This window comes from Delphinus delphis, chromosome 6 (genome assembly GCF_949987515.2).
Source record: "Delphinus delphis chromosome 6, mDelDel1.2, whole genome shotgun sequence".
NCBI lineage: Eukaryota > Metazoa > Chordata > Mammalia > Artiodactyla > Delphinidae > Delphinus > Delphinus delphis.
In genome coordinates, this window is record NC_082688.1 from 1,097,840 (window position 1) to 1,122,320 (window position 24,481).

General features: G+C 61.2%; 2 protein-coding genes, 1 long non-coding RNA gene and 2 other non-coding genes across 7 annotated transcripts; all 5 read left to right on the plus strand.

Annotated features, from left to right (window-relative positions):
• Nucleotides 1–2,257: 2,257 nt before the first annotated feature.
• Nucleotides 2,258–8,577, plus strand: LCN6 (lipocalin 6). Its single transcript, XM_060013643.1, has 7 exons — nucleotides 2,258–2,347; nucleotides 2,527–2,666; nucleotides 6,038–6,108; nucleotides 6,620–6,730; nucleotides 7,085–7,186; nucleotides 7,486–7,511; nucleotides 8,566–8,577. The coding sequence occupies exons 1-7, from the start codon at nucleotides 2,258–2,260 to the stop codon at nucleotides 8,575–8,577; spliced, it is 552 nt and encodes a 183-aa protein (XP_059869626.1).
• A 349-nt stretch (nucleotides 8,578–8,926) lies between these two features.
• LCN10 (lipocalin 10) lies at nucleotides 8,927–12,686 on the plus strand. The gene is made up of 6 exons (XM_069540731.1): nucleotides 8,927–9,037; nucleotides 9,793–9,932; nucleotides 10,266–10,336; nucleotides 10,661–10,768; nucleotides 12,252–12,350; nucleotides 12,658–12,686. The coding sequence occupies exons 1-6, from the start codon at nucleotides 8,927–8,929 to the stop codon at nucleotides 12,684–12,686; spliced, it is 558 nt and encodes a 185-aa protein (XP_069396832.1).
• A 6,719-nt stretch (nucleotides 12,687–19,405) lies between these two features.
• On the plus strand, nucleotides 19,406–24,456 carry LOC132426916 (uncharacterized). Of its 3 annotated transcripts, XR_009519778.1 has the most exons (6): nucleotides 19,406–19,723; nucleotides 20,193–20,230; nucleotides 20,585–20,672; nucleotides 21,621–21,691; nucleotides 22,739–22,829; nucleotides 23,761–24,456. It is a non-coding gene; the product is annotated as an uncharacterized lncRNA (long non-coding RNA). The 3 variants fall into 3 exon arrangements; XR_009519777.1 differs by lacking the exon at nucleotides 20,193–20,230; XR_009519779.1 differs by lacking the exon at nucleotides 20,193–20,230 and having other exon boundaries at nucleotides 21,626–21,691.
• Nucleotides 20,379–20,509, plus strand: LOC132427767 (small nucleolar RNA SNORA17). Its single transcript, XR_009519975.1, has one exon. It is a non-coding gene; the product is annotated as a small nucleolar RNA SNORA17 (small nucleolar RNA).
• Nucleotides 21,758–21,891, plus strand: LOC132427765 (small nucleolar RNA SNORA43). The gene has a single exon (XR_009519973.1). It is a non-coding gene; the product is annotated as a small nucleolar RNA SNORA43 (small nucleolar RNA).
• Nucleotides 24,457–24,481: the final 25 nt, after the last annotated feature.

The window sequence follows — 24,481 nt, forward strand, 5'->3', positions numbered from 1 at the left end:
GATGCGCAGGCTCAGCGGCCATGGCTCACGGGTCCAGCCGCTCCGTGGCACGTGGGATCCTCCCGGACCGGGGTATGAACCCGTGCCCCTGCATCGGCAGGCAGACTCTCAACCACTGCGCCACCAGGGAAGCCCCTCATTCTTTTATTTTTAATGGTGTGTTTAAGGTTATGATGTTTCCTCTGACCCTGAATTACATGGTATTTTTATATTTATTTTAAATAAATTCTGTAATTTCAGTTTGTATTTTTCCTTTCATCCAATAGTATTTTTTAAAATAGAAAGTTAAAAAAAATCTAGTTTTATTGTATTTTGTTTTGTTTTGGGGGTTTTTTTGGCCACGCTGCACGGCATGTGGGATCTTAGTTCCCCGATCAGGGATCGAACCCACATGCCCTGCATGGGAAGCACAGAGTCTTAACCCCGGGACTGCCTGGGAAGTCCCAGTTTTATTGTATTTTGGTCAGAGAACGTTTGTAATATTTCTACTTTGTGGCACTCATCGATGCCTTCTCTGTGACCAATCAATTTTGTGCATGTTTTGCTCTGTGTTATCAAGAGTACAGTTATAGGGCTTCCCTGGTGGCGCAGCGGTTGGGGGTCCGCCTGCCGATGCAGGGGACGCGGGTTCGTGCCCCGGTCCGGGAGGATCCCACATGCCGCGGAGCGGGTGTGCCCGTGAGCCATGGCCACTGAGCCTGCGCGTCCGGAGCCTGTGCTCCGCAACGGGAGAGGCCATAATGGTGAGAGGCCCGCGTACCGCAAAAAAAAAAAAAAGAAAGTTAGAACTATGAGAAATAAATGTCTGTCGTTTACAAGCTGCCGGCCTATGGTTTTCTGTTATTTCAGCCCCAACGGGCTAAACAGCCTGCTTTTAATTCCCGCGTAGGAAGCATCGCCCATGGGTCTCTTCTGGCGTCTGTTTTTCCTGCTGCTTCTCACTCACATTGTCTTCGTCTCTCAAGTGTTTTTTTTAGGAAACTGAACTTGAAAAAATAACGAACGAGGTTAATGTCAAGGTCGGGATGATGTTTCTGTCTTTTATTGTCATTTTCTTCCGTCAGGCATCTGGGAGGACGGTGGTCAGGGACCACCCCCAAACAAGCTCAGGCTTGAGGCTCTCTGGGCCCTGAGGCAGGGCAAGGCTTAGCTGCAAGTCTGTGTGCAGCGGGCTTACTTTCATCCCCTTTCCCAAGCAGGGAAGGCCTGGGAAGGCCCGGCAGGACAGATGGCTTCATCTGTCCTCACCTTCCAAACCCTGCCTGTTCTGTGTCCACAGCACCCCTGGAAGCCAACCAGCAGAGGGGTCTGGGAGCTGTGGCGTGCAGGGTCCCCCGCCCCGGCGAGGCATCTTCCCAGTTACTTCCGCCTGGGTTTCGGGGGCTCAGACAGATCCTGCCGAGCCCCCTGCCCTTCACTCCCAGGCAGGGTCTCCGATGACCCAGGGCGGGCAGCCCAGGCCCAGGGAGAGCTCCCATGCGGCCTTGGGGGCCTGGCCAGGGTCATGGTGAGCAGGGGTAGGAGGCAGCAGGGTGAGGCTGCCAGAGAGTGGGCAGGTCCAGACGGGCGAGCGGAGGGCGGAAGGAACAGGGTGTTCCGCTGGGTGTTGCCGTGATGGGGCAGGAGCCCGCAGCCCACAGCCCGCAGAGCAGGAGGGTTGCTGGGCCGGGAGGAGGTGGGAGCTTTCCAAAGAGCTGCGCGGGGACTTTTCATACTTTTAAGGATGAAAACAAAAGCTATGCACAGCTGCAGCTTCTGGAGGGGCGGCTTGTTCTTGACGCTCTCCTCAGACATGACCTTGGCCTGGGTTCAAGGGCAGGGTCCCTGGCCCGCCCAGACTGAGCCAGAGACTGTTGGCTCCCCGGAGAGGAGGGGAGGGGAGGGGAGGGGAGGGGAGGGGAGGGGAGGGGAGGGGATGGTGCGGCTGAGGGTGGGATGCTCCTTCTGGAACCTTCCAAGTGAGAGAAGCGGGGATGGCACGAATGTGTCTACGTAGGAGGGGCTTCGCACACGCTCCCCAGGGCCCACGGCCCCCTCTCCGGCACGTCTGGAGGATTAATTCCCCCGCCTCCCCCCCCCCGCCTCCCCTCCCCCACCGCCCCGGTACTTTTGCCACCTCGCGAGGAGAGGCCAGGATGGTGCCCGGCGGTTAGCGGCCGCCCACAGCAGTGCATTCCGAGCCTTTAAAGAGGCTTCCAGGGGCTGGAGGGCTCGCTCACCCCCGCGCAGGTGTGCTGGTGTGCAGGCCTCTGCGAGGATGAGGGGCGTGCTGCTGGCCGCCCTTCTGGCTTTGGTCTTGGTGCCCAGGGCCCGGGCCGTGTGGCTGGGGAGGCTGGACCCTCGGCAGGTGACAGCCCTCTTGTGCCAGCACGTGCCTTGGGGCCGCACGGCCTCTGGGCTCCCCCAGTGCCAGCCCAGACCACGGGGGCTGTGGGTGGATGGGCTAGCCTGCGTCAGGGCCCCCAGATCAAGAGGATGGGCCGGGACTGGAGGGACAGGCCCCCTCACCCGTTCCTCCTCCATCAGCTCCTGGGGTCCTGGTACATTCTCGCCGTGGCCTCGGGCGAGAAGGACTTTGTGGTGGACAAGGCCATGAAGAACATCGAGGGGGTCATGCTGACCCTCACGCCAGAGAACACTCTGAAGGTGCTGTCCTCCCGGAGCCGGTGCGTGGGGCTGGGGTCTGGACGGCGGGCCCCGCCCTCCCCTCCCCCGCCCCCCCCTCCCCCGCGCTGGGCTCTGCTCTGAGAGCCACCCTCTGCCTGGCGTCTGGGCTCTGCATCCCTGGACTCCTGGCTGGGGCGCCCCTGGGTGGGACTCACGCCTTCTCCACCAGGGCCGGGCACAGCTTCTGACCTCCCCGCCTGCTGTTCCAGGCCCTTGGGTAGCTCGGCAGGGTCTCTGGTCAGCAGGAGAGGCCTCTCCTTTGCTTAAGGCCCTCCTGAGCTGCTACTTAAGGTGGGTGCGTGCATCTGTGGCTGGGAGCCCCTGGTTCTGTCGGAAAATGAATCCCCCAGAAGACGTGGTCACTGAGGCCATTTACCAGACAGGACTTGTGGAGTCAGGCTGAGCCTTGGCCGCTTTTGGCCAGTGGAGCAGACCCCATGCACGCCTTGGGGGCAAGGGATGCTGGAAGGAGGGGTCGTGCTTCTGGGGGACCTTGCTGCCTGGGACACCTGGGGGGAGCCAGGCAGGGGGTGGGGGGCATGGTGTGCTGGGGGAGGTGTCGTTCTAGCGTCCCCGTCTTTCACGTGGGGAAGGCCAGGCAGTCACCAGCTGGTGGCGCACCACGGGCATTTCCACCCTGAATCTGGAGCCCCTGCGCGGTCTGAACAGCCACGCAGACCCCGGCCTGAGAGGGGAACTTTCTCCCCTGCTCCCCGTGGCGCGCTCACTGCCTTCAGGAGATGGTGGGGCTGCCGTCCACCTGGGCCAGCCAGGCCGAGGATGCGCAAGGACCGAGGAGGTCTGTGCTGGGGCGGGGGCCCCTCTGAGTTGGGTGAACACAGGGTCACATGCGGCGTGGGTGGCAGCCCCAAAGCCACATGGCTCGGTGAGTCCTGATGAGGCTGGTGGGAAAACAATCTGCATATGGAAACCTGGCCTCTGGAGAGCCCTGGGCTGTGGAACAGCCGTGGACGGGGAGAGGACCACGGCAATCGCAGGGGAGGGGGGTCTCCGACGCTCTTGCTGGAACCTGCTTGCGGTTGGGGCTGGTGAGTGGCCTTGCTCTGAGTCCCGTCAAGGTGCCTCTGTCTGAGGACCTCGGCCAGCCCGTCTGCAGGACTCACACTCAGACCAGGGCTTACAGGACAGGCAAGCAGCCGTTTCATTTTGTTATGTAATGTGAACTTCATTTGCCGGATTTTGAATAGGAAACACATTTGCGTGTTTCAAAAAATCAGAGTGCCCTGGGAATTCCCTGGCGGTCCAGGGGTTGGCACTCAGCGCTTTCACTGCCGAGGGCATGGGTTCGCTCCCTGGTTGGGGAACTAAGATTTTGTAAGCCACGTGGCACAGCCAAAAGAAAAATCAGAATCCCCAGGGGTGGAAAGCAGGGGTCTTTCCCTCCCCACCTCAGCCAGTGGCCCCCTCCCCACAGGTGGCCCACGGTTTTGATCTGCTGCAGCTCCTCAGGGACGTTCAGGCACACGCAAGCACACGCGCGTCATTTAAACACGAGGGCCAAATACCGTTCCGTGTCAGTCCCTGGGGTCTCTGCCCTCTTTTTTTAAAAAATAAATTTATTTATTTTATTTTTGGCTGTGTTGGGTCTTCGTCGCAGTGCACGGGCTTCTCATTGTGGTGGCTTCTCTAGTTGCAGAGCATAGGCTCCAGGCGCACAGGCTTCAGTACTTGCGGTTCGCAGGCTCCGTAGTTGTGGCTCACGGGCTTAGTTGCTCCGCGGCATGTGGGATCTTCCCGGATCAGGGCTCAAACCCATGTCCTCTGCATTGGCAGGCAGATTCTTAACCACTGCGCCACCAGGGAATCTGCCCTCTTTTGAAACATTTAAAATTTTATTCTCTTTTGTCTTTATAGGCGACAAACTTGCCCACGTTAGTTTTTGCTTCTTTCTCTGATCACGAGGGAGTGAGACGTCTCGGTACCTGTTCCTTCTGTGTTTCCTTCCCAGCCCAGCGTCTGTTCATATCTTTTGCATACTTTTCCCTCGGGCGGGTTATTATTGACTTGCAAGAACCCTTAAGTGTTAGGGTTTTTTAGCCACTGTCTGCGATAAAGTTAGATGCGAATATATTTCCCATTTTGTCGTTTTTCTTATACCACCGAGGAGCTGTCGATAGGAAGGGCTCTTTTAGTTTCTGTGCAGGTGTAAACACCTGGCTTCTCTCAGAGCGTCTGGGTTTTGTGTTCAGAAGCCTTTCTGTCTCCCTGGAGCTAAGAGGGCCTCTGACCTCTGACCGGCTCAGGGCTGAGCCTGGGGATGCACGAGCTGGGACCGTCGCTGAAGGGGCCAGTCGCCCAGCCCCACTCACCCAGTGGTTCCTCTTCCTCCACTGACTGAGATGCTACCTTGTCTCGCGCGAACCTCCTCCGCTTTTTGCTTTATTTTCGGGCTTTCTATTCTGTTCCCTTGATTTGTCTATTTCTGTGCCAAGTCCCATTGTTTTCCCTCTTGGGGCCCCACAATACGCCTTGTCAGTTTACTGGCTTGTTTTTGCTGGTTACACTTCCTTTTAGGCTGTTCCTTGCTATTCCTGTGTCTTGCACGGAACTGGGCCAGGAGCTGGTCTTGCTGCACTTACAGAAGTGGGTCTGCTCATTTTGCGGACTGGAGGCTTAGGGAATTTGGCCCCTTTTGGTGTTGAGTCTCTTTATTCAAAACTGCAGACCTGGGGCTTCCCTGGTGGCACAGTGGTAAGGATCCACCTGCCGATGCAGGGGACACGGGTTCGAGTCCTGGTCCAGGAAGAGCCCATGTGCCGCGGAGCAACTAAGCCCGTGGGCCACAACTACTGAGCCTGCGCTCTAGAGCCTGCGAGCCACAACTACTGAGCCCGCGAGCCACAACTACTGAAGCCCGCACGCCTAGAGCCCGTGCTCGGCAACAAGAGAAGCCACTGCAGTGAGAAGCCTGCGCGCCACAACAAAGAGTAGCCCCCGCTCGCCGCATCTAGAGAAAGCCCGTGCGCAGCAACGAAGACCCAGCGCAGCCAAAAATTAAAAAAAAAAAAATTAATTAATTAACAACAACGACAACAGAACACAACTGCAGACGCCCTGTTCGTCTCACGCTCCTTTGCTGCCCTGAGCAGCAAGAAAAAACTAAGTTTTCTCCGTGTGGTTCTGGCAGAGCGGGTCTCTGGGGAGGTGACGGAGCAGATTCGCATTCTGCAGGTGCCGAGCTGGCCCATTTCCCTGACGGGTTCGCTTTGGTCAAGAGCAGGGTTTCTGGCTAACTTGGGCCACCGAGGGGGAGGCGGAATCCCCTCTGCAGCCACGCTGGCCCCTGGCCGGGTCTGGGTGGCCAAACCTGTCTTCTCTCGTCCTGCATACGGACCCTTTTCCTTTCCAGGCGGGAGAGATGCCACCTGCATGCTGTGGAACTGACGAAACAAAATTCCAGATGGGTGTTCAGGAATCCCTGTAAGGATGCCGGCCACGGTGGTCCGGATTCCGGGCAGGCTCCATTTCCCTGACCGTGATCGGGGCCGGGTCCTGCCCCTGGCAGCCCTGGACCCCCTGCGCCTGCAGGCAGGGTCAGCACGCAGGAGGGGAAGGGGAGGGGGCGACTCCACCCCAGGCTTCAGTGGCGTTCTCGCCCGGGAAGTGAAAGGTCCTCATTTTGTCAGAGGTTTGGCGCCAGTCCTGAGGACAGAGGACTCGACTGTGTCAGGCAGGCTCAGCTGGGACCCCAGGCCTCCCGCTGTACTGTGTGGGGGCGGGGCGGCTGGCACTCTTACCCCGTGGGGACAGGATCGCGGGAGGGCGCCCCAGGATGAGCTGGGACTCACCTGCTGTCCATCAGCCACCGCAAGCCTCTGTGTGCCGGAGCCGGGTGGGGGTCAGGGACCAGGGGGACAGAGCTGGGAGGCTCTCGGCCAGCTGGGGGGCCCCCACGAGGTCTGACCCCACCCCGGCGGCACCTGTCTCCTAGCCCTGGGTGTGCTGGAGTACCGGGTGCTGGCCACCAACTTCAGGGACTATGCCATAGTGCTCACGCAGCTGGAGCTCCAGGACGAGGCCTTCAGCACCGTGGAGCTGTACAGTGAGTGCGGCCGCGGGCGCGGAGGCCTCCCTGCCGTGCGGGGCCTCCGTCCTCCCGGGGTCCCAGCCTTGAAAGAGCCCAGCGGGCTGGCGGCCGCTCCGCTCCATCACTCATCCCTGCATGAAATCCCCACCGGGGCCCCAAGCCTTCCTTCCCTGTCGCCCCCTCCCCGCACTTGTCCTCTGTGGGAGACGTGACCCTGCCTGGAGGGAGGGACAGGGTGGGAGCTGCATGTGGTAAAGGGCCTTGGGGTCAGAAGAGCGCAGGGTCCCAGGTGTCTGTCTGGTTCCTGCTGCGGACCCCCTGCTCGCCCCCGTCCCCCAGCCCGGCTCTCAGGGGGCACCTCCCCTGCAGGCCGGACGGAGCTGGCCAGCCAGAAGGCCATGGGCCTCTTCACCAAGTGGAGCAAGGGCCTGGGCTTCTCGTCCCAGCAGCAGGCCACGCTGCAGAAGGACCGTGAGTGTCACCGAGCCTGACGCCACCGTGTGCTGAGGGGCACGGACCGTGGGGCCATTTGCTGGCTTCAGCTACGCTCGGGGACCCTCCAGGCCTCAGGGCTGGCAGGGCTCGGGGGTCTTCAAGGAGTCACCTAGTCCCCACCCAAAGTCAGACCTGTGGGGATGGGGGGGCAGGGGGGGGCTGTGTGCAGGGGCCGGCAGGGCCCCAGGTGCTCTGCGGCCACGGTCTGTCTCAGGCACTCGGCTGGGCAGGGAGACCCGCCCCGTCCTCACTGCCGTCTCGCTTTCCTCCCCCAGTCACCTGTGCACGCAAGGCCTTCCAGGTAAGCGGCCTTCCCGAGCGTCCCTGAGCTCCTGTGTGGTGGGTGGAGTCTGGGGGCCCTGGGGGTCCCTCCGTCCCAGTGGCTGCACCGCCGCCATGCAGGGCTGGGGGCTTGGGGGAGCCGATGCCTCTCCGGGCGAGCCCAGGGTCCCCCAATGTTCCTCATGGTTTTCAGTGAATGCTGCAGCCCCCCGGGGACCGGAGGAGGCTGGCCAGACGCTACCCTCCCTGCTCAGCCTCCCAGTGCTGGGCTTTGGGCCGGCTGCTCCCAGGGGCTCTCCATGCAGATTCCAATAAAGCGGCTCCACAAACCTGTGCCACGCCTCTCGCCTGTGTGCGCGCAGGGCCTGGGCTGGGGGCAGCCGGAGGAGCCCACAGGGAGCTGCCTCCTCGGGCCCTGGGCTGAGAGCAGCCAGAAGAACCCACAGGGAGCTGCCTCCTCGGGCCGGGTGGCTGCAGGGAGAGGCGGATGGGCAAGGTGGGCTTGTCAAGGGCTGGGCACAGAGCACAGAGCCAGCCTGGCACGAGAGTGCGGGCCTGCAGCCCCGTCCCTCCCCAGCGGCCCTCTGGCCCGGAGGTGGAAGCTGGGCTGCAGGCGGCTGCTCCTCCCACAGGGCTCACGGCAGGCGGGGCTCCGGGCAGGCAGGAGGCTGGTCCGCTCAGTTTGGAGGACGACCCTGTGATCTGGATGAAGAGTGGGCAGGGCGCTGGGCTGGGATGCCCAGGGTGTGAAAGATTGGCTTTTCCTGGCTGGAGCTCTTGGATGGGGGGTGGGGGCAGGGACCCCAGAGGGCTCGAGCCTGTCGGTCCTCCTGTGTCCTGAAGTCCTGGCAGAGCACAAGCCGTCAGGGGAGGTGGGCTGGGAGCAGGGTGGGGACTGCCTCTCACTTGAGGTGAGGTCAGGTGCACACAGGCTGCCACCCTCTTCACACACACGCATGTGCACACGTGCGAACACGTCAGTACCTTCTAAGGGCATCGAGAAGGCAGCCCCCACGTCAGCGCCGGCACCATCTGAGCCCCGTCTTCACGTCCTTCACTTTCGTCCCTGTTAGGTGACTCAATGACACGTTCCGACCTTTGCCTCTCTCCCTGGGGGGCTAGGACAGGAGGCCCAGGAGCCTCCCTGCCAGGTGCAATGGCTCTAGGGGACATATGGTGACCGGAGGCCCAGGAGTTGACCTGGGGAACATCATGGTCTCCATCTTTGGGGCATCCCGGGACAGCAGCTGTGCCGCTCCGAGGGCCAAGGGTAGGGCTGGCCCTCCGTGCGGGGAGGGAGGGCCCCAAGCTCCCTCCCCGCCATTGGCCCACCAGGCTGGCTTGCGGCTGCAGGCTGGCCGGACACCCACGCAGGGCTGGTGGGCTGGGACATTTAAGCGTGGCGTCCAGCAGGCAGCTGGGAGGAGGGCCAGGATGGGGCCAGGCTGGCTGTTGCCCATGCTGGTCCTGGTGCTGGAGCTGCCTGGGGGGTCCCTGGCGCAGAAGCAGCTCCCCAGGGAGCCCCACAACCTCAACTGGGACAAGGTGAGTCTCGTGCCCCCAGCCCACCGGCCGGGCGCTGGGGCCAGGGTGGGCAGGGGCAGCAGGAAGAGGGGTCCCTGGAAGTCTTCGCAGAGCCACCGGAATCCGCTGGACGGGCTTTCAGAGGGCTCCGGCACAGGCTTCTGTTGGCCCTGTGGGGCAGCCCACGGCCTCTTTTGGGGACAGGCTGGGGCTTCAAAACTCAGCTGACGGCCGTGGGCCACATGCCAGGAGCCCCGAGGAGGGGCCGTAGCAGAGGCCCCCAGACAGGCACAGCCTGAGGTGGCCCGGAGGTGCCAGGTGGGCAGAGCGGAGGCAGCACGAGCAGGACACGTCCTGGAATAATGAGGCCTCTGGCTGGGTGGAAGTTTCCTGTGGGGGCGGCCATGGGCACAGGCCGAGGAGACTGGGGGGCATCTGGGAGGGGCTCTGCTGCAGGGAGAGCAGTGGGACGGGGTGCGGGGGCCAGCTGGGAGGGAAGGGGCCCCCACGAGGCCCATGTGGGCAGGAAGCTCTGACACCCGGTGCCCAGGGCCCTGCCTGGTGCCGCCCCGGGCCCTAGAGCAGCCGGGCATCTGCATCCTCAGCCTGGGGTGGCAGCGGGGGCCCCGAGGCAGGGGCCGTGCCACCCTGTGGGTGTTGGACGTGCTCTGGGCCTCAGGCTAGGGTCCCCTGTCCTGTGGGTTCTCTGGGACCTGGGGTGGGGGCCGAACCCGTGTGGCAGCCCAGACCCTGTGCCCCCAGCACCCTCTCTACAGTTTTCAGGGTTCTGGTACATTGTTGCCATCGCCTCTGACACCCAGGGGTTGTTGCCGGCCAGAGACAAGAGGAAGCTGGGGGCATCTTTAGTGAAGGTTCACAAAATGGACCAGCTGAGGGTGGTCCTTGTCTTTAACCGGTGAGTGGACCAGGGCAGGGGTCCCAGCACATCCTCTGCAGACCCCTGAGCCCAGGGAGGGGAAAGGGAGCCGGGGGGTGGGGGCGGGGACCAGGCTCGAGCGTCAGTCTGGAAATCCCACAAGGACTGTCCCCGAAACCCCAATACCCATCGCTCTCTGCCCCTAAAACTCAAACGGCTGCTTTTGGGAGAGGCTCCCACAGTCCACCAGGGGCTCAGCGGGCACAGGGTGTTCGGAGTGTTTCCCCTGAGCTGTGGGACCGGTCCGGGTCCACGCTGGAAAGTCCCAGGGTGGCAGAGCCCAGAAGGGGCTCACAGCCCGCCTCCCCCCAGGTCACAGGGGTGCAAGGCACACTCGCTGATCCTGCGGAAAGACAGGAAGAGGGCTGTGTTCAGGAACACCTGTGCGTAACCGCTGGGCCCTCGGGAGAGCAAGGGGAGGGGTGTCCAGGGCTTCCTGGCCACCAGGACCCAGGTTTGGGCTACCGACCGCACTGGCCCCAGCTGTCCTCCTCTGAGAACATGGGCCGGTGGGGATGAACGCCCAGGACACGCAGTCAGGCCACCGTGGCCCAGAGCCGACGTGGCAGACGTGTGCCCGGGGGCCTGGGTGGAGGGGACTCTGTGGCCCTTCCAGACACCCCCGCCGTGCAGGCGGAAGGGGTCAGGGGGTCGGGGCCCACCGTCCAGGCGCGAGCAGGCGACTCTGTGCTTCTCTTTCCGTCCAGTGAAGGGGGTGGCGGGCTTCCACGTTCTGACCTCTGACTACAAGGACAGCGTGGTCTACCTGCGCCTGGGCCGGGCGGGCCAGGCCACCAAGACCCTGCTTCTCCTCAGTGAGTCCAGTGGCCGGGTGTGCGGGGCAGAGAGTGGGGGCCGAGCGGGCATCGTGCTGGACACCCAGGCCAGCGGCCACACAATGGGCGCTCACCCCTCAGTCCAGGGCGCCAGCCTGTGGGGTCTGGTGGTTTGCAGACGGCCGCCTTCTCGCTGTGTCCTCGCACAGGGCTTGGGGCGGTGCTCTGGTCTCGTCCTTTTCCCGTAAGGGCACCAGCTCCATCGTGAGGGCCCCACGCTCACGACCTCAGCTTCCCCGATCACCTCCCAAGGCCTCCTATGACCACCCAGTTGGGGACTCAACACGTGAATCTGGGGGACACACACACGTAGCCCACAGTGGCCGGTCATGGCCCGTGGGGTGCGGCCTGGCAGGAGGGGTGACGTGGGGAGGTAGGGCTGGCCGAGGATGTGAGCAGAGGGAGGGAGGGAGGGAAGGAAGGAGGGAGGGAAGAGGGAGGGAGGGAGGAAGGGAGGGAGGGAGGGAGGAGGGAGGGAGGGAGGGAGGGAGGGAAGGAGGGAGGGAGGGAGGGAGGGAGGAGGGAGGGAAGAGGTAGGGAGGGAGGGAGGGAGGGAAGGAGGGAGGGAAGGAGGGAGGGAGGAGGGAGGGAGGGAGGGAGGGAGGGAGGGAGGAAGGGAGGAGGGAGGAGGGAGGGAGGGAAGGAGGGAGGGAGGGAGGAGGGAGGAGGGAGGAGGGAGGGAGGGAGGAGGGAGGGAGGGAAGGAGGGAGGGAGGAGGGAGGGAGGGAGGGAAGGAGGAGGGAGGGAGGAAGGGAGGAGGGAGGAGGGAGGAGGGAGGGAGGGAGGAGGGAGGGAGGGAAGGAGGGAGGGAGGAGGGAGGGAGGGAGGAAGGGAGGAGGGAGGAGGGAGGAGGGAGGGAGGGAAGGAGGGAGGGAGGGAGGAGGGAGGAGGGAGGAGGGAGGGAGGGAGGAGGGAGGGAGGGAAGGAGGGATGGCAGAACGCGGGACCCTTTGCTTGGAGACCATGCGGGAGGGTCTGGGAGGTGCCCCCAGGGGCGAGTGGGGAGGCCATTGCGGAGGGGGGTCAGAAAGGCAGAGGCCGGGAGGGGCGGGCTGTCCATGTGGAGGCAGAGGCCCCCAGGCTGACAGCAGGATTGGGGGGCAGGAGGTGAACCAGGAAGAGGTTCTGCCCCGGGTTGGGTGGGTGGTACAGAGAGGGCGGGAGGGGGTGTTGGGGCGTCTCCGTCGGGGTGGACCCGTCCAGGGATGCAGCGGGAGGGGCAGCGGCCAGACTGGCCAGAAGGAACTGGAGGGCCCTGCGTGGTGACCCTGCATGGTGACCCCACCTCCCAAGGCTCTCTGGGGACCCGCCCTGGCTGACGCTTCCTGTCACCCACCAGTAGCCGCCTGCCCCTGAGCGCACGCACCTTGCTTGTCTGTCCCAAAGCCTGCGGGCGTTCCGGTGCTGAGGGGCGGGTGCCACATCGCACGGCTGATGACGCGGCTCTGCTTCCCCACTGCAGGCAGGCAGAGCACGGCCAGCTTCCTGAGTATGAGAAAGTTCATAGACGTGTGTGAGGCTTTGGAGCTCGCCCGCAGTGTGACAGTTCTCCCGAAAGATGGTAAAGTGCGGCCACAAGCGCTCGGGCAGCACCGTTCCCGGCCCCGCGCCCATCCCGCTGGGGTGCTGACTCCTGTGGGGGACAGAGAGGTGGAGCGGTGACAAGGGCACTTGTTAAAGATCTAAAGCCACCGTGAATGCACGGCCACGTGTGCGAGCCCACGGCACCCAGAACACAAATGCTGCCTTGGCCAGGTCTCTGCCGTGTGGCTGGGGGCCGGGGCTGCATGGCTTTGCCCTCTGCGGTGCCCGAGGCCCCCGGGAGAGCCAGTCCCCCACCCCCTCACTGCCTCTTTCCTCTCCCGCAGCTTCCTGTGCACACACCATCCTGCCGTGAGAGTGAGCTGCCACCCACCTGCTCTTCCCTTTGAGGCTCGACTTGTGGTCCACCTAGACCGCAGGAGTGTTGTTCCAAATTGCAGGCTTTCACCTCCAACTGGTTGTGGAGTGGTGTTTGGGGACCCCAGGCCTCTGAGGATGTGGAACCTGGGGCCCGTGGCTGTAGCCCAGCAGGGTCCTTTACGATCACTGAGGGATGGGGTGAGGGGCACATGCTGACCGGGCGGGGGATGCGAAGCCAGGCCCCTTCGGCCTGTGTCCTCTGGATTACGCGGCAAAAAGGTGCGGCTGGGCCTTTTCTGCTGCAAAATAGACCACGGGTCCCATGTAATGTGCCACGTGCTTTCTCTGCAGTGAGTCTCTGCCACCGTCCTCCGCGTCCCGTGACACCCTACACTGTCTCAGGAAGCCGTACGCTTATACGCACCACACGCATGTCGCGGACATCGTGCTGGCTGCTGGGGAGAGAGCAGTGGGCACACAGGCAGCCATGGTTCTCTCTTTAGGAGAGGCGGACGCTGACTCAGTCATCCAAGCACACAGTCATAGACCCTCAGAATACGTCCAGAGGTGCCAAGTGCGCACCACAGCAGGCCTGGCTCATTCCAGGTCGGGAGGAAGGGCCAGGGAGAGCTTCTTGGAGGAAGTGACGTTTGAGCTGAGAAATGAAAGGCAGTGCGGGTTGAGAAAGCTATGGTGAGGCTGGGAGGGAGCAGGCCCTCCCTGGAAGATGAAACAGTCTGAAAAAGCCCAGAGTGGTGGAGATGGAGGGGAGGGCGTGGGTGCAGGGCTGGGGCTGAGCTCGGAGCAGCTCAGGGATGTCCGGATGCAGGTGTCCTGAGGGAGTGCGAGTCTAGAGCAGAGGTCAAGGTGGGAGACAGATATTTTGGAGTGACTGATATTTATTTGGTGACGGAGGCTGCACACGGATGAGATCACCTAAGGAGAAAACGACAGGATTGACTCAGTCAGCCCCTGCTGCTTAACAAACAGCCACACAGATGTATTTTTATTTTATTTTTTTGGCCACGCCACGTGGCTTGTGGGCTCTTAGTTCCCCAACCAGGGACTGAACCCGGGATTCACCTGGGCAGTGAGAGTGCCGAGTCCTAACCACTGGACCACCAGGGAATTACCCCCTACGAATGTGTTTAGCTTCCCTGCCTGGGGCTCAGCTTGGGATTGGCTGATGTAGGCTGGGCTCAGCTTGGGATTGGCTGATGTAGGCTGGGCTCAGCTTGGGATTGGCTGATGTAGGCTGGGCTCAGCTTGGGATTGGCTGATGTAGGCTGGGCTCGGCTTGGGATTGGCTGATGTAGACTGGGCTCGGCTTGGGATTGGCTGATGTAGGCTGGGCTCGGCTTGGGATTGGCTGATGTAGGCTGGGCTCAGCTTGGGACTGGCTGATGTAGGCTGGGCTCAGCTTGGGATTGGCTGATGTAGGCTGGGCTCAGCTTGGGATTGGCTGACGTAGGCTGGGCTCAGCTGTGGAGCTCGGCTGCATTTGTTCTGACAGTTTTGTGTCGGCGGGAGGTGGGTTGATCTGGGCCGGCTCTGCTCCGCTTGTGCTTCAGCTGTGGCGCTTGTCTCGTGGCCGTGAAGAAGGAACAGGGGCCCTTTGAAGGCTCAGAACGGGCACAGCGTCACTTTGCCTCATCCTCTGAGTCACTGCCTGGTCCTCACTCTCAGCCACAACAGCTCACGTCAGGGGTCTTCGTCCCACCTTGCGTCTCAGGTCCCCCGAGTCTCCTGTAACCGGGGTGCTGGAAAGTGGACCCTTGTGGTCTGCGTCCTGCAGGGGCTCCGCTACATCACACACCTTCCAGCTAAACGAGAAGTGGCCCCAGCCCAGGGGTCAGCATCCCCAGTGGACCAAGGGCGGATGACGGCCTGGGAGCTCCCGGAGAGGAGCAGGGTGGCCCCCTCTGGGGGTGGGTGTCCCTGAAGCACTGGCTCTGCGGCTGCAGTGTGCTGTCCTCTTGTCTCTGTCCTCTGAGACGCTTCCGTTTCACATGTTCACTTGCTCCGGTCACATCTGAAGGAGGCGTCGGGACATGCGCCATGTGTGCAAGGCGCTTAGCCCGTCTGCTGACTGGAGAAGTCGCCCCGCGGCAGCCGTAGCCCCATCTCAGCCACGCGGGGCTTCTGACACTTGGAGGGTTTTGTGTACATTTGATTCCAATGTACTCCAGGTGCCCAGGACCACCCCAGGGTCCTTCAGGAAACGTGCCTCTTATCCAGGTTTGAGGATTAGAATTTGGGGGCTGTTAGCCTCGAGGACCTCCCTGGCAACTTAATTCTTCCACAGGTCCAGCAAAAACATCGCACCCCAGTCTTGATTTGGTCTGTACCCTGAGGACGTGTCTCGCCGCGGCGCCGGGATTGAGTTTTGTTGCCTGTCTGCATTTTAACAGCCATGTCCTAGATTTGACCCCCGGCCAGCCTCAACCCTCCCATGGGGTTTACTCTGAGATGAGAGTCCCTCAGATCCCGGAGGACCCCTGCCCACCCTTCCCATGCGGAGCCCATCCCTCTGGGCCTCCCCACAAGGGCACAGGTGTGCACACACACACACACACACACTCACACACACACTCACCCACTGACTGCCCTGCTGGGGGTCAGAGGGGAGTGCATATGGGGGAGGTGAGAGGGGCAGGGATATTGACCCCCTAGCGACATGCCTGGTCCCATAGCACGGGGAGGGGAGAGATGCCAGGCTGATGGCAGGGGGTCCCCAGGGTCCGGGGCCCTGTGTCCACCACTCTGGGCACCGGGCACTAGGATGAGACCTACCCCTACTGTGGAGGAGCTATAGGAGAGGAGGCCTCAGCCTACTTCTCTGTAAAGTGGGTGCACAGACGGGGTGATCCCTAAGGTCCCATAAGCTTGCAGAGGAGTCTGCTGGCCTTGGTTCTCCATCCCTGATCCACGCTGCTCTGAGTCCTTGGAAAATGCTTTCTACCCCCCGAGGCCCTTCTGAGCAGGGGACAGACTTGGGGGACTGGGGACCTGGCGTGCAGAAAGTGGCAGAGACTGGACCACTCGTCGGGGACCAGGGACAAGACCCTCCTTGTTGGCGCCTGGGGGTCCGCATTTGGAAGTGGGTGGAGTCACTGCCCTGGTTGGGATGAGGAGGCCTCTGGAGTGAACTGGACATGAGGACAGTGGAGGGAAGGAGGGGAGCAAGAGAGGCTCTGAGGTCCCTCTCATCCCCCGGGAGCCGGCAGGTCCTGCTCGTTTGCCCCCTCGGCCCCGATGGAACCACTGCCTTGAGGACCCCCAACAAGTTCTGTGGTTAGTTTTCTGGTCTCCTGCCTGGGGCTGCAGTTCCTGGAATGACCACCAGGGGGAAGGCTGTGCGCACTCTACTGGATGGAGCAACTGGGGCGGGGAAGGGACACCCGGGATCATTCTCATTCTGGGCGTCCCCCTGCCGCGGACCCACAGGCACCTTTTATTGTTAGCCTCCAGGCCCACAGTGAGAGCTGCTCAGAGGCGGGAGGGGGCTCTGAGACCCTCTATAGATCATTCAGCTACCGTCCCCCCTGCACTCACCCTGAGCAGGGGCCCTGTTAGCCCTGGGGGCGGTGCTGACATGACAGATGGTCCCTGCCCTGCAGGAGCTCACAGCCTGGAGGGGCAGATGGACAAGAGCAGGAAAGCAAATCCACGTGGGAGAGAAGAGCAAGTGCTCTAGGGAATGAGTCAGGGTCCTGGAAGGAGGGCCAGGAGCCCCCGGGGGTCTAAAAGGCTGGTGACATTGATGCCGGGACCAGAGAGACAAGAGCAGCCAGCCCTGCACACTCCGTGACAGTGAGCTGGGGGGGGCGGAGCTCAAAGGTGCAGAGACTCGGAGGCAGAAGAGGATCTGGCCGGAGAGCAGGCGAGACAGGAGCCAGTGTGGCTGGAGAGAGCTGGGAGGAGAGGAGGTGGGGGGATGGGGGAGGCAGGGCCAGACCCGGGGCCGGAAGGACGTCCTGGTGTCTGTGCCCGGCGACAGCATCCCCTAACGTAGCGCGTACAAGGACAAACACTGACCCTATCGGTGTCTGTGACCAGGAGGCAGGCTCAGCTCAGCTGGGAGCCTCTGCCCCGAGGTCCCCCAGGAGGCTGGGCTGTGGTCTCAGCTGAGGCTCACTCAGGGTGGGGTCTGTCTCTGAGATCATTCTCGGGTTATTGGCGGGATTCAGTGTGGACGGGGGCTCGGGTCTTTCCTGTCTGTGGGCCGGGACCCAGTGTCGGTTCTTTGCACTGGAGCCTCTCAGGGCAGCTCGTTAATACCTGATCTTGCTTCTCTAGAACATTGGACCAGAGACAGAGAGACAGAGACAGGGTGAGAGAATGAACACAGGAGGGAGGGAACCAGGCAGAAAGTCACAGACTTTTCATAAACCAGTCTTGGAAACAACTGCCCATCCCTTTTGCCCAATTCTATTCATTTGAACCCAGTCCCAAAACCCATCCACTCTCAGGGGAGGGATGACACAGGCATGTGTGGCAGAGGCAGGGACGCTGGGAGCCGTCGTGGGGCGGCCCACCCACAGGCCGAGGTGAGACAGGACAGGAGGACCTGGAGGGTTGTATGTTATCTAGCACTCATCTATGGAATAAAGTACATTATTTCATTTTTATCTTTTAAAGGTTTTTACTCCAAGGACAATAAATGTAAAATAATGAATTCTAAAGGCTTTAAGAATTAAGAACAAAGTCCTCCCACTCTAGCAGGTGGTGCCCCATTTCCCGCCCTCCCCCTCTGTGTCTGCCTGTGCCTTTGCGGGAATCGGGCAGGGAGGATTCTGGGGCATGTGCTCTTCCAGAGCCCGGTTTCCCCTGGCGGACACTGCTCAGTCCATCCTCTTCCTCTTTTGCATTTCCTGGGGCCCCGAATCACAGCTTCCGAAAAGCCCCTACTGTGCATGTTGGGTCCATTTCCTATTTTTCCCCCCCATCACTGTGCTGAAGGGAACCTCCGCGTCCGTACGTCTTTGTTTATAACAGATCCCTGGAAGTGGAGAGTCTCGGTCGAATGCAAACGTGATTTTAATGTTGGTCACAGTTTCCAACGTCTGAGATCTCCTTGACCACTCTGAGCCTTGTTTGGGAAAGCAGGGGTTCACACTCTGGGGCTGAGACCCCTGGGAGGGCGGCAGAGGCGGGGCTGTGTGTGGGGTGGGCGTGAGCGTATGAGACAAGGTTTGTGCTGGACACACAGGGCACAGTCCCCAGAGGCTGAGGTTAGGCCGGGAGCAAAGATGGTCGCCCCCTACGTCCCCAGCTTCCAGAGCTCCAGCTCCGACCAGTGACCCTGCCTGGGCCTGGGGAGGACGGTGGGTGTTGAGCTGCAGTGCGGCAGGGCCGGAAGCCCCTCCCCCTGCCCCCAGGAGCTGTTCAAGAAAGCGGTGCCCTACCACTGCCTGGGCTCCATCTGGTCCCAGAGGGACAAGAAGGGCAGGGAGCACCTGGCTTTCACCGTTGTGCCACTGTCACTCAGTTCAACAGTGTGACCAACTGCGTCATCACCACCTGCCTCGGGGACCGGAGCGTGACGGCCCGCGCCAGGGCCGGGGCGGTGGAGCAGTCGATCCGGGGGTGGCCGAGGGATGCTGTGAGAGGGGCGGGGAAGTCCCTCTCCAGTTTTGGAAACTTCTTGTTCTTGGAGAATTGGGTCTCTGGCTTGCCAGCTGCTCCCTCTGGCTGGGACTTAGCTTCCTCCAGGCTGTTGGGTGGGTGGGAAGGGACGGGTCCTTCCTTCCCCAAACCAGCTCAGCCTGTGCCTGCAAAACCGCGCCCCATTGCTCCTTCTGTCTGCACTGAGTTCAAGGGGAGGGCACCCCACCGCCCAGGGACAGGGTGCTGCTGGGAATGCTCTTGGCTAAGGGGCCAAAGGGGCTGCCCAGGGGCAGGTCTGGGCCTCCCCACTCTGCCCCGAGGACAGGTGCTGCTAACCACAGAGAATCCTGTAGGATTGTTGCCTCACACTGGGGAGCAGCCCACGTCAGCAATAACTTGTTAGCGTGCGAGAAATCTCAGAGGACTAATGAATGCATGGCGGGTCCTTCCTGACCCCACTTCAGAGGTCTCCCTGTCAAAGGGGGCAAAGTGTCGCTCCCCGGCGCCCCCTGGCAGCCCCTACCCCGTGTCAGAGGTGGGACCCAGGAGACCCCTCCTGAGAGAGCGAAGGCAGAGCTCCCTACGCTGTAGGAAACGCGAAGCTTAGCAGGGCCTCAGACCCAGCCTGAGCGGCAGGGGCTCCAGGGGAGGGAGAGCGGCAGGGAGAGCAGCTCAGCCGAGGCTCCCCAGAAAGCGGGAGGCCCTTCTGCAGGGAACAAAGAGGTTGCCCCAGCTGCAGGGACGCTCGTGGCGTCGCGGCAGTAACTACGGGAGACGTTATCAAGTGCCTCTGTGCCTGGCCCTGTTCTAAGCGCTTCGCAGAATTGGCCTCGTGCTGTCCCGCCGCCACTGGTCCGGGCCGTACTTGCGGGCGGGAAGGCGGGACTTCCTGACAGCTGGGAGGGGCTGGCTCGGGAAGGGCCCGTGGACGCGATAGGTGAGCCCAGGAGGCCCGGCCGGGGAGCTCGGCCGAGGTACGGAGGCGCCACGTGCGCGGTGCAGCCTGGAGGGTCCGCTAGAGGGCGCTGCGACTGCGGCGAACTCGGGGAGGGCGCGGGTTGGGCCTCGCGGGCCGCCGTCCGCGCTATAAAAGGCGCGGCGCGCGGTCGCGCGGCCTTTCCGAGCTACGGGGATGGTGGGGTTCCGGGCTCGGGTTCCCGCCCGCCCCAGCGCCCGCCGCCGGCCGAACCCCGACCCCCGCGTCTCCATCGTGGGTCGCGATGGTCGAATGTGCGCCCGGGTCCGCGGGACAGGCGGGCGCAGAGGTCCCTTGTGTTGGCGGGGGTGGGTGCGGCGAGGTTCCGGCGCCTCCGCGTAGCATCGTGGGGCCGGGGCTGGGGGCGCCGCGGATGGCTATGCTTTCCGCACCTTCCCGGCTCTGAAGCCTCGAGAACACGGCTATAGGCAGCAGTAGTTTAGTGGGTGAGTCGGGACATTTCATTCGGAAGTTGCTCCCTCCCGCCTTCAGCGCCACTGCTTTCCCTGCTTGCGACCTTGAGGGAGTCACGTTATACTCCTGGCCATCTGTTGTTTTGTCTTTAAACGGACTGGTTGTCACTGCTTACTGAGCTCTAAGAGTGAGGCGATTTCCGTATTATAGTGTGTGTGCGCAGTACAGTGGGTGAGTGCGGTGGCCTCCTTGTGGAAGGGGTGGCTGCATTCATAGCCTGGTCCCTTGATCACCTGCGGTCTGCACTACTGTACTGTAACCTCCAATTTCCACACACCCCCAAATTAAACAGGGAGTAAAACACGGAGGGTACCTGGGTTTGGTGTGCAGACACGTGTAGGCCTGGAGATGAAATGCAGCAAAATAAAGCTTGGGTGAAGGGCCTTTTTGTGGGCTTGTAAGGTTGTTATAATGCGTGAGTTTCTTTTTTTCTCTCGGGAGTTTGCCTGCTGGGAACTAGGGGCCTGCTGGGGTCTCAGGTGAGTTGACACGTGTGCTGGGACAGGTTTGCGCTGAAGAATAATTTTTGTGCTAGTTGAATGCCTTTTTTGTTACATTCTAAGCACGGGGCCAGGGCATCCCAGTGGTCAGGGAATAAAAGCTTGAGTTATTTAATCTTCTGTAGGCGCCGCCCCTAGAGGCGTTGCAGGTGTGGCTGCTGTGCCACATCTGTGTCGTTAGGTGGCGGAGAGAAGAGAGGCCTGACTGTGCCCAGCGTCCTGGCCCGTGGACGTGTGGATGATTGATAGTCTGACACTTGACTGTGCTGACTGGGGGTGTGTCTACTGGCAGCCTGAAGCCTGTCGTGTAAAAGGACTTTCATTCCCTCCTAGTTCTTGGCTGGCCCTGGAACACGAGGTTGCCAGGTGTGTGACGGCAGCAGGTAGGAGTGACCCGCTGGTGCAGTGATGAGCAGGAAAGGTGAGTGGGTTTCGGTAAGGCTGACTTGCTGAAGATTTGTCACATTGGATTAAAAAAGGGTGGCACTAAAATTTTCCTTTCTGGCGTGAGCTCGATAACACCACCTAACGATCTGGAATAATCTGACTTATTTAGGTGGATCCACGGGTAGTTACTCTCTCTTAAAAGAAATTTTATAGTGGGCTGTGCAGCCAGAAACTCTAGAAATAAAGTCGCCAGGTTTAAACGTTACAGAGACGATTCCGAAGGCCGGCTGTGCTGCCTTACGTGAGGTTTTTCTGAATTCTAGAGGACTGTTTGCTGTGTCGCTTTGTATAGTGTACTTTGATCTGTTGATCTATCTAGGACCTCACTAGTGGCTCCCTGGGAGAGGGTGCAGAGGTTTCTGAGGAGGGTCCTCCTGGCTGCACTACGGTCCCCTGGGCTCATCAAACACCAGCCTATTGCCAGGTGCCAGCACAGGCAGCCCTTCTCCGTTTCGCCTCGGGCTGCCATTGCGGGTCTGAAGGGTGACGGTGGAAAGGTGGAGGGTTCCTGTGTTAGTAGCAGTCATCACTGCTTCTTTTTTGTATATAAATTTGTTTATTTTATTTATTTTTGGCTGCGTTGGGTCTTCGTCGCTGCACATGGGCTTTCTCTAGGTGCGGCGAGCGGGGGCTCCTCTTCACTGGAGCCACGGCCTCTAAGCGCTCGGGCTTCAATAGTTGTGGCTCGTGGGCTCTAGAGCGCAGGCTCAGTAGTTGTGGCTCACGGGCTCAGTTGCTCCGCAGCATGTGGGATCTTCCCGGACCAGGCCTCGAACCCGTGTCCCCTGCATCGGCAGGCGGGTTCTTAACCACTGCACCACCAGGGAAGCCCAGCCTCCACTAGTTTTAAGTACTGGCAGGCGTAATAATGGCAGCCAACTTTTCCTGCGCTGATTCTGGGCCGACCACTTTTGTTGTTCAGCACAGGAAGGACAGCGGCTGTTGGCCTGTGAACCTAGGCAAGAATGACCAGCCGACACGGTCCAGACCGAGGTGAGAGGCGGTGCTTTTCTGAGCTCCTCCTGGAGGCCTGCTGGGCGGGCGGGACACTGCCCTGCAGATGCCGGACTTGCCGGCACCACGGGTGCGGCAGCCCTGCTGCACCTGTGACGTTGGGGCGGAGAGGAAGCGGCTATTTCTACGCTCAGTGCTCAGAACAGTGGGCGCTAAGAATGGTTTGTAGCCGGACATCACCAGAAGCTGCAGGAGGGAGCACCTTGTTCCCACGTGCGCTTGCAGTGGGAGCTGTGTGCAGGTCCTTGAAGACTTTGATGTTCTTTTTCTTTATAAGATGAAGCTCGTTGTGAGAATTGAAGGAGATATGTGTACAGGCATATGGCAAGCTTTGGGACAATGGGATTGACCAGGAGAGTCTCCTTGCTGGAAATGAATGTTCTGTTGGTCTGCCTGGCGGGGAGTTTTTAGGAATCCTTGGGCAGGTTTGACCTGCATCCCTGGCTGAGGGCCGCTGAGGGGGTATCAAGGTCCTGTGGGGCTTCCAGGCCATGTTCAGAGTAGGACCCTAGGTGGGGATGAGGGGGGCCCAGCGCCACCGGTCCACGAGCGCTCGTACTCTGAGGACCTTGAGACGAGTCACTGGAAGGAAGGCCAGAGGTTCGCTCCTGGCCTTTGTCCTGTTGGTGAGGCAGAAGTCGGGCCCTTTGTGGAGCCCCTCGACGGGCCGACCGTAACCCTATAAAGAATGATCCTCCAGGCCAGGGGTGTCGTGGTCTCCTTGCAGGTGGAGTGCGTTTTGCTGTTTCCCGAAATGTTTAAGTTGGAGGGTTGGACAAAGGCTGTGGGCTAGTGGCTCTTCGACTAGGGGCGGCGTGTCCCCCCCCAGGGCACGCGGCAACTCGCAGGGCAGGAAAGGGACGGGGTGCTGCTGGCATCTAGCTGGTGGGGTCCAGGGCTGTGGCTGCATGTCCTGTGGTGCCCGGGACGGCCCCACAGTAGAGCTACAGGGTCCCAAATGCTGATGGGGCCAAGGCTGTAGAAGATAATTTGGGAGGGGTTCACGGACTGGATTCCGTTTCTCAGGTCCGTGGGCCCAGCTTGGTCCTCTGCGGCCGGTCAGTGGGACAGACCTGCAGGTGTGGCTCCTGTCACTCTAGGACTGGCTTCAGGACAGGTAAGTTGGGAGCGGGGTGCCTGGCTGGGGGTCTGACAGAACTTTTGGACCCTTTAATACAAGCACGTGGTATCAATTGTGGGTGTGCTTTGAGGAGAGGTGAGAATGTCCAAGTAGCTGACAGTGAAGGCCGCGGTGGGCAGAACTGGTGGTGAGGCAGGACAGTGGCCTGACCTCAGCCACCTCCCCCGTTAGACAGCGTGTTGGCAGCAGATGGCCAGGCCTGTGGCTCAGGGCGGCCTGGCCGGGTGGCTCTGGCTGCAGCATCTGAAGGCTTGATCGGGCCAGAAAGAAGCACTTCCAAGATGGCATGCCCGAGGCTCCTCACGACGGGACAGCTGGCTTCCTCCAGAGCTGGTGTGACCCAGTCTCAGAGCCCCGGTGCCCTTGGGAGGGGCCGTGGGGTGGGCGGGGGCGGCCTGCGCAGCACGTGTCCGGTTGGTTCTTCATCCACACTGTGGAAGTGTGCTCTTCATTTTGTTGTGTTTTTGAGAATCTTGAGCTTTTGGCTGCTACTAAGCAGCTACCAGGGTTTTTGCCCACTTCCTCGTGTCGTGCGCTGTGGCTTGTCGACTGGAGTGGGGTTGGGGTGACAGTGTAACTGCCGGAAGCAAGCCGACTTGAGCAGAGAGGGTGGCAGGTGGCGGTACATCCCGTCGGTCCACCTTTGAGCCCGGCGGCAGCTGGGTTTCCTGTCCCATCCTACTTGGTAGAACCGCCCTGGCTGAATTCCCCTGGAAACTGGGTGGAATGGTCAGAAGGAGAGGGGAGCAGGGCTTGGCGTGTCTGGCAGGAGAGGCCGAAGAGGCTCGAGCAGCTGTGTCCTTGCGTTCCAGAAGCCAGGTGCTCTGCTAAGGAGGCTCGACTGGGGTCCAGCCCACCCAGCGCTGGGAGGCGTGGCGAGTGGATCACCTCTGTTTTCTGTCTGCAGATCCGGCAGGAAGAGCCCAGGGCACCGCCCTCAGTTCTCCAGGAGAGTGGAGCCAGGAGGGGTGTGCGCGACTCGGCACGGGGGCCGTGCGCCTCCAGTCTGCCGCAAGGGCGGTGGGGAGCCGGGGGAAGTCACGGCCTTGCGAATGTCCTCTGATGGAAAGGAACCTGCGGGCTTAATAAAATAACTTGTGTGTGGAACGTCGGTGTGCTGAAAAGCAGTTGTGTGTGCTTTTCCCCCTTGGTGTGGCTCAGCGGTGCCAAGGCAGCAGGCGCGATACAGAACTGTGAGCAGAGACCTGGAATCCCCAGACTCCAGGGAAACTAGGTGACGGCCAGCCTAGTGAAGAGGACGGGACGTGGGGGCGGGGGCGGCAGCCCAGCAGGCGCCCCTCGTCTCGGGGCCCTAATCCTGGCTCCAGCCCGCTGGTCAGGGGAGCTGCACGGTCTCCTGGGTGAGCAGAGCCCACAGTCCTGAGCCGTTCTTCGCTGTGTTGGGTCATCTCCCCCCATCCAAGGGGAGAAATCTAGATGAGGTTTAAGAACTAGTGCTTTAAGAATGTGGATCTCATAGTTGAAACATCGGAACACGTGTCTTCAGCACAAGGTGTTAAAGTGAACGGAAGGATTCAGCCCCTTTTCCAGGAGGGTGTCTCCATGTGGGCAGAACTAGAGAATAAATGGGTCTTGAATAAACTGTCTTGACTTGCGTTTCTCTGTCT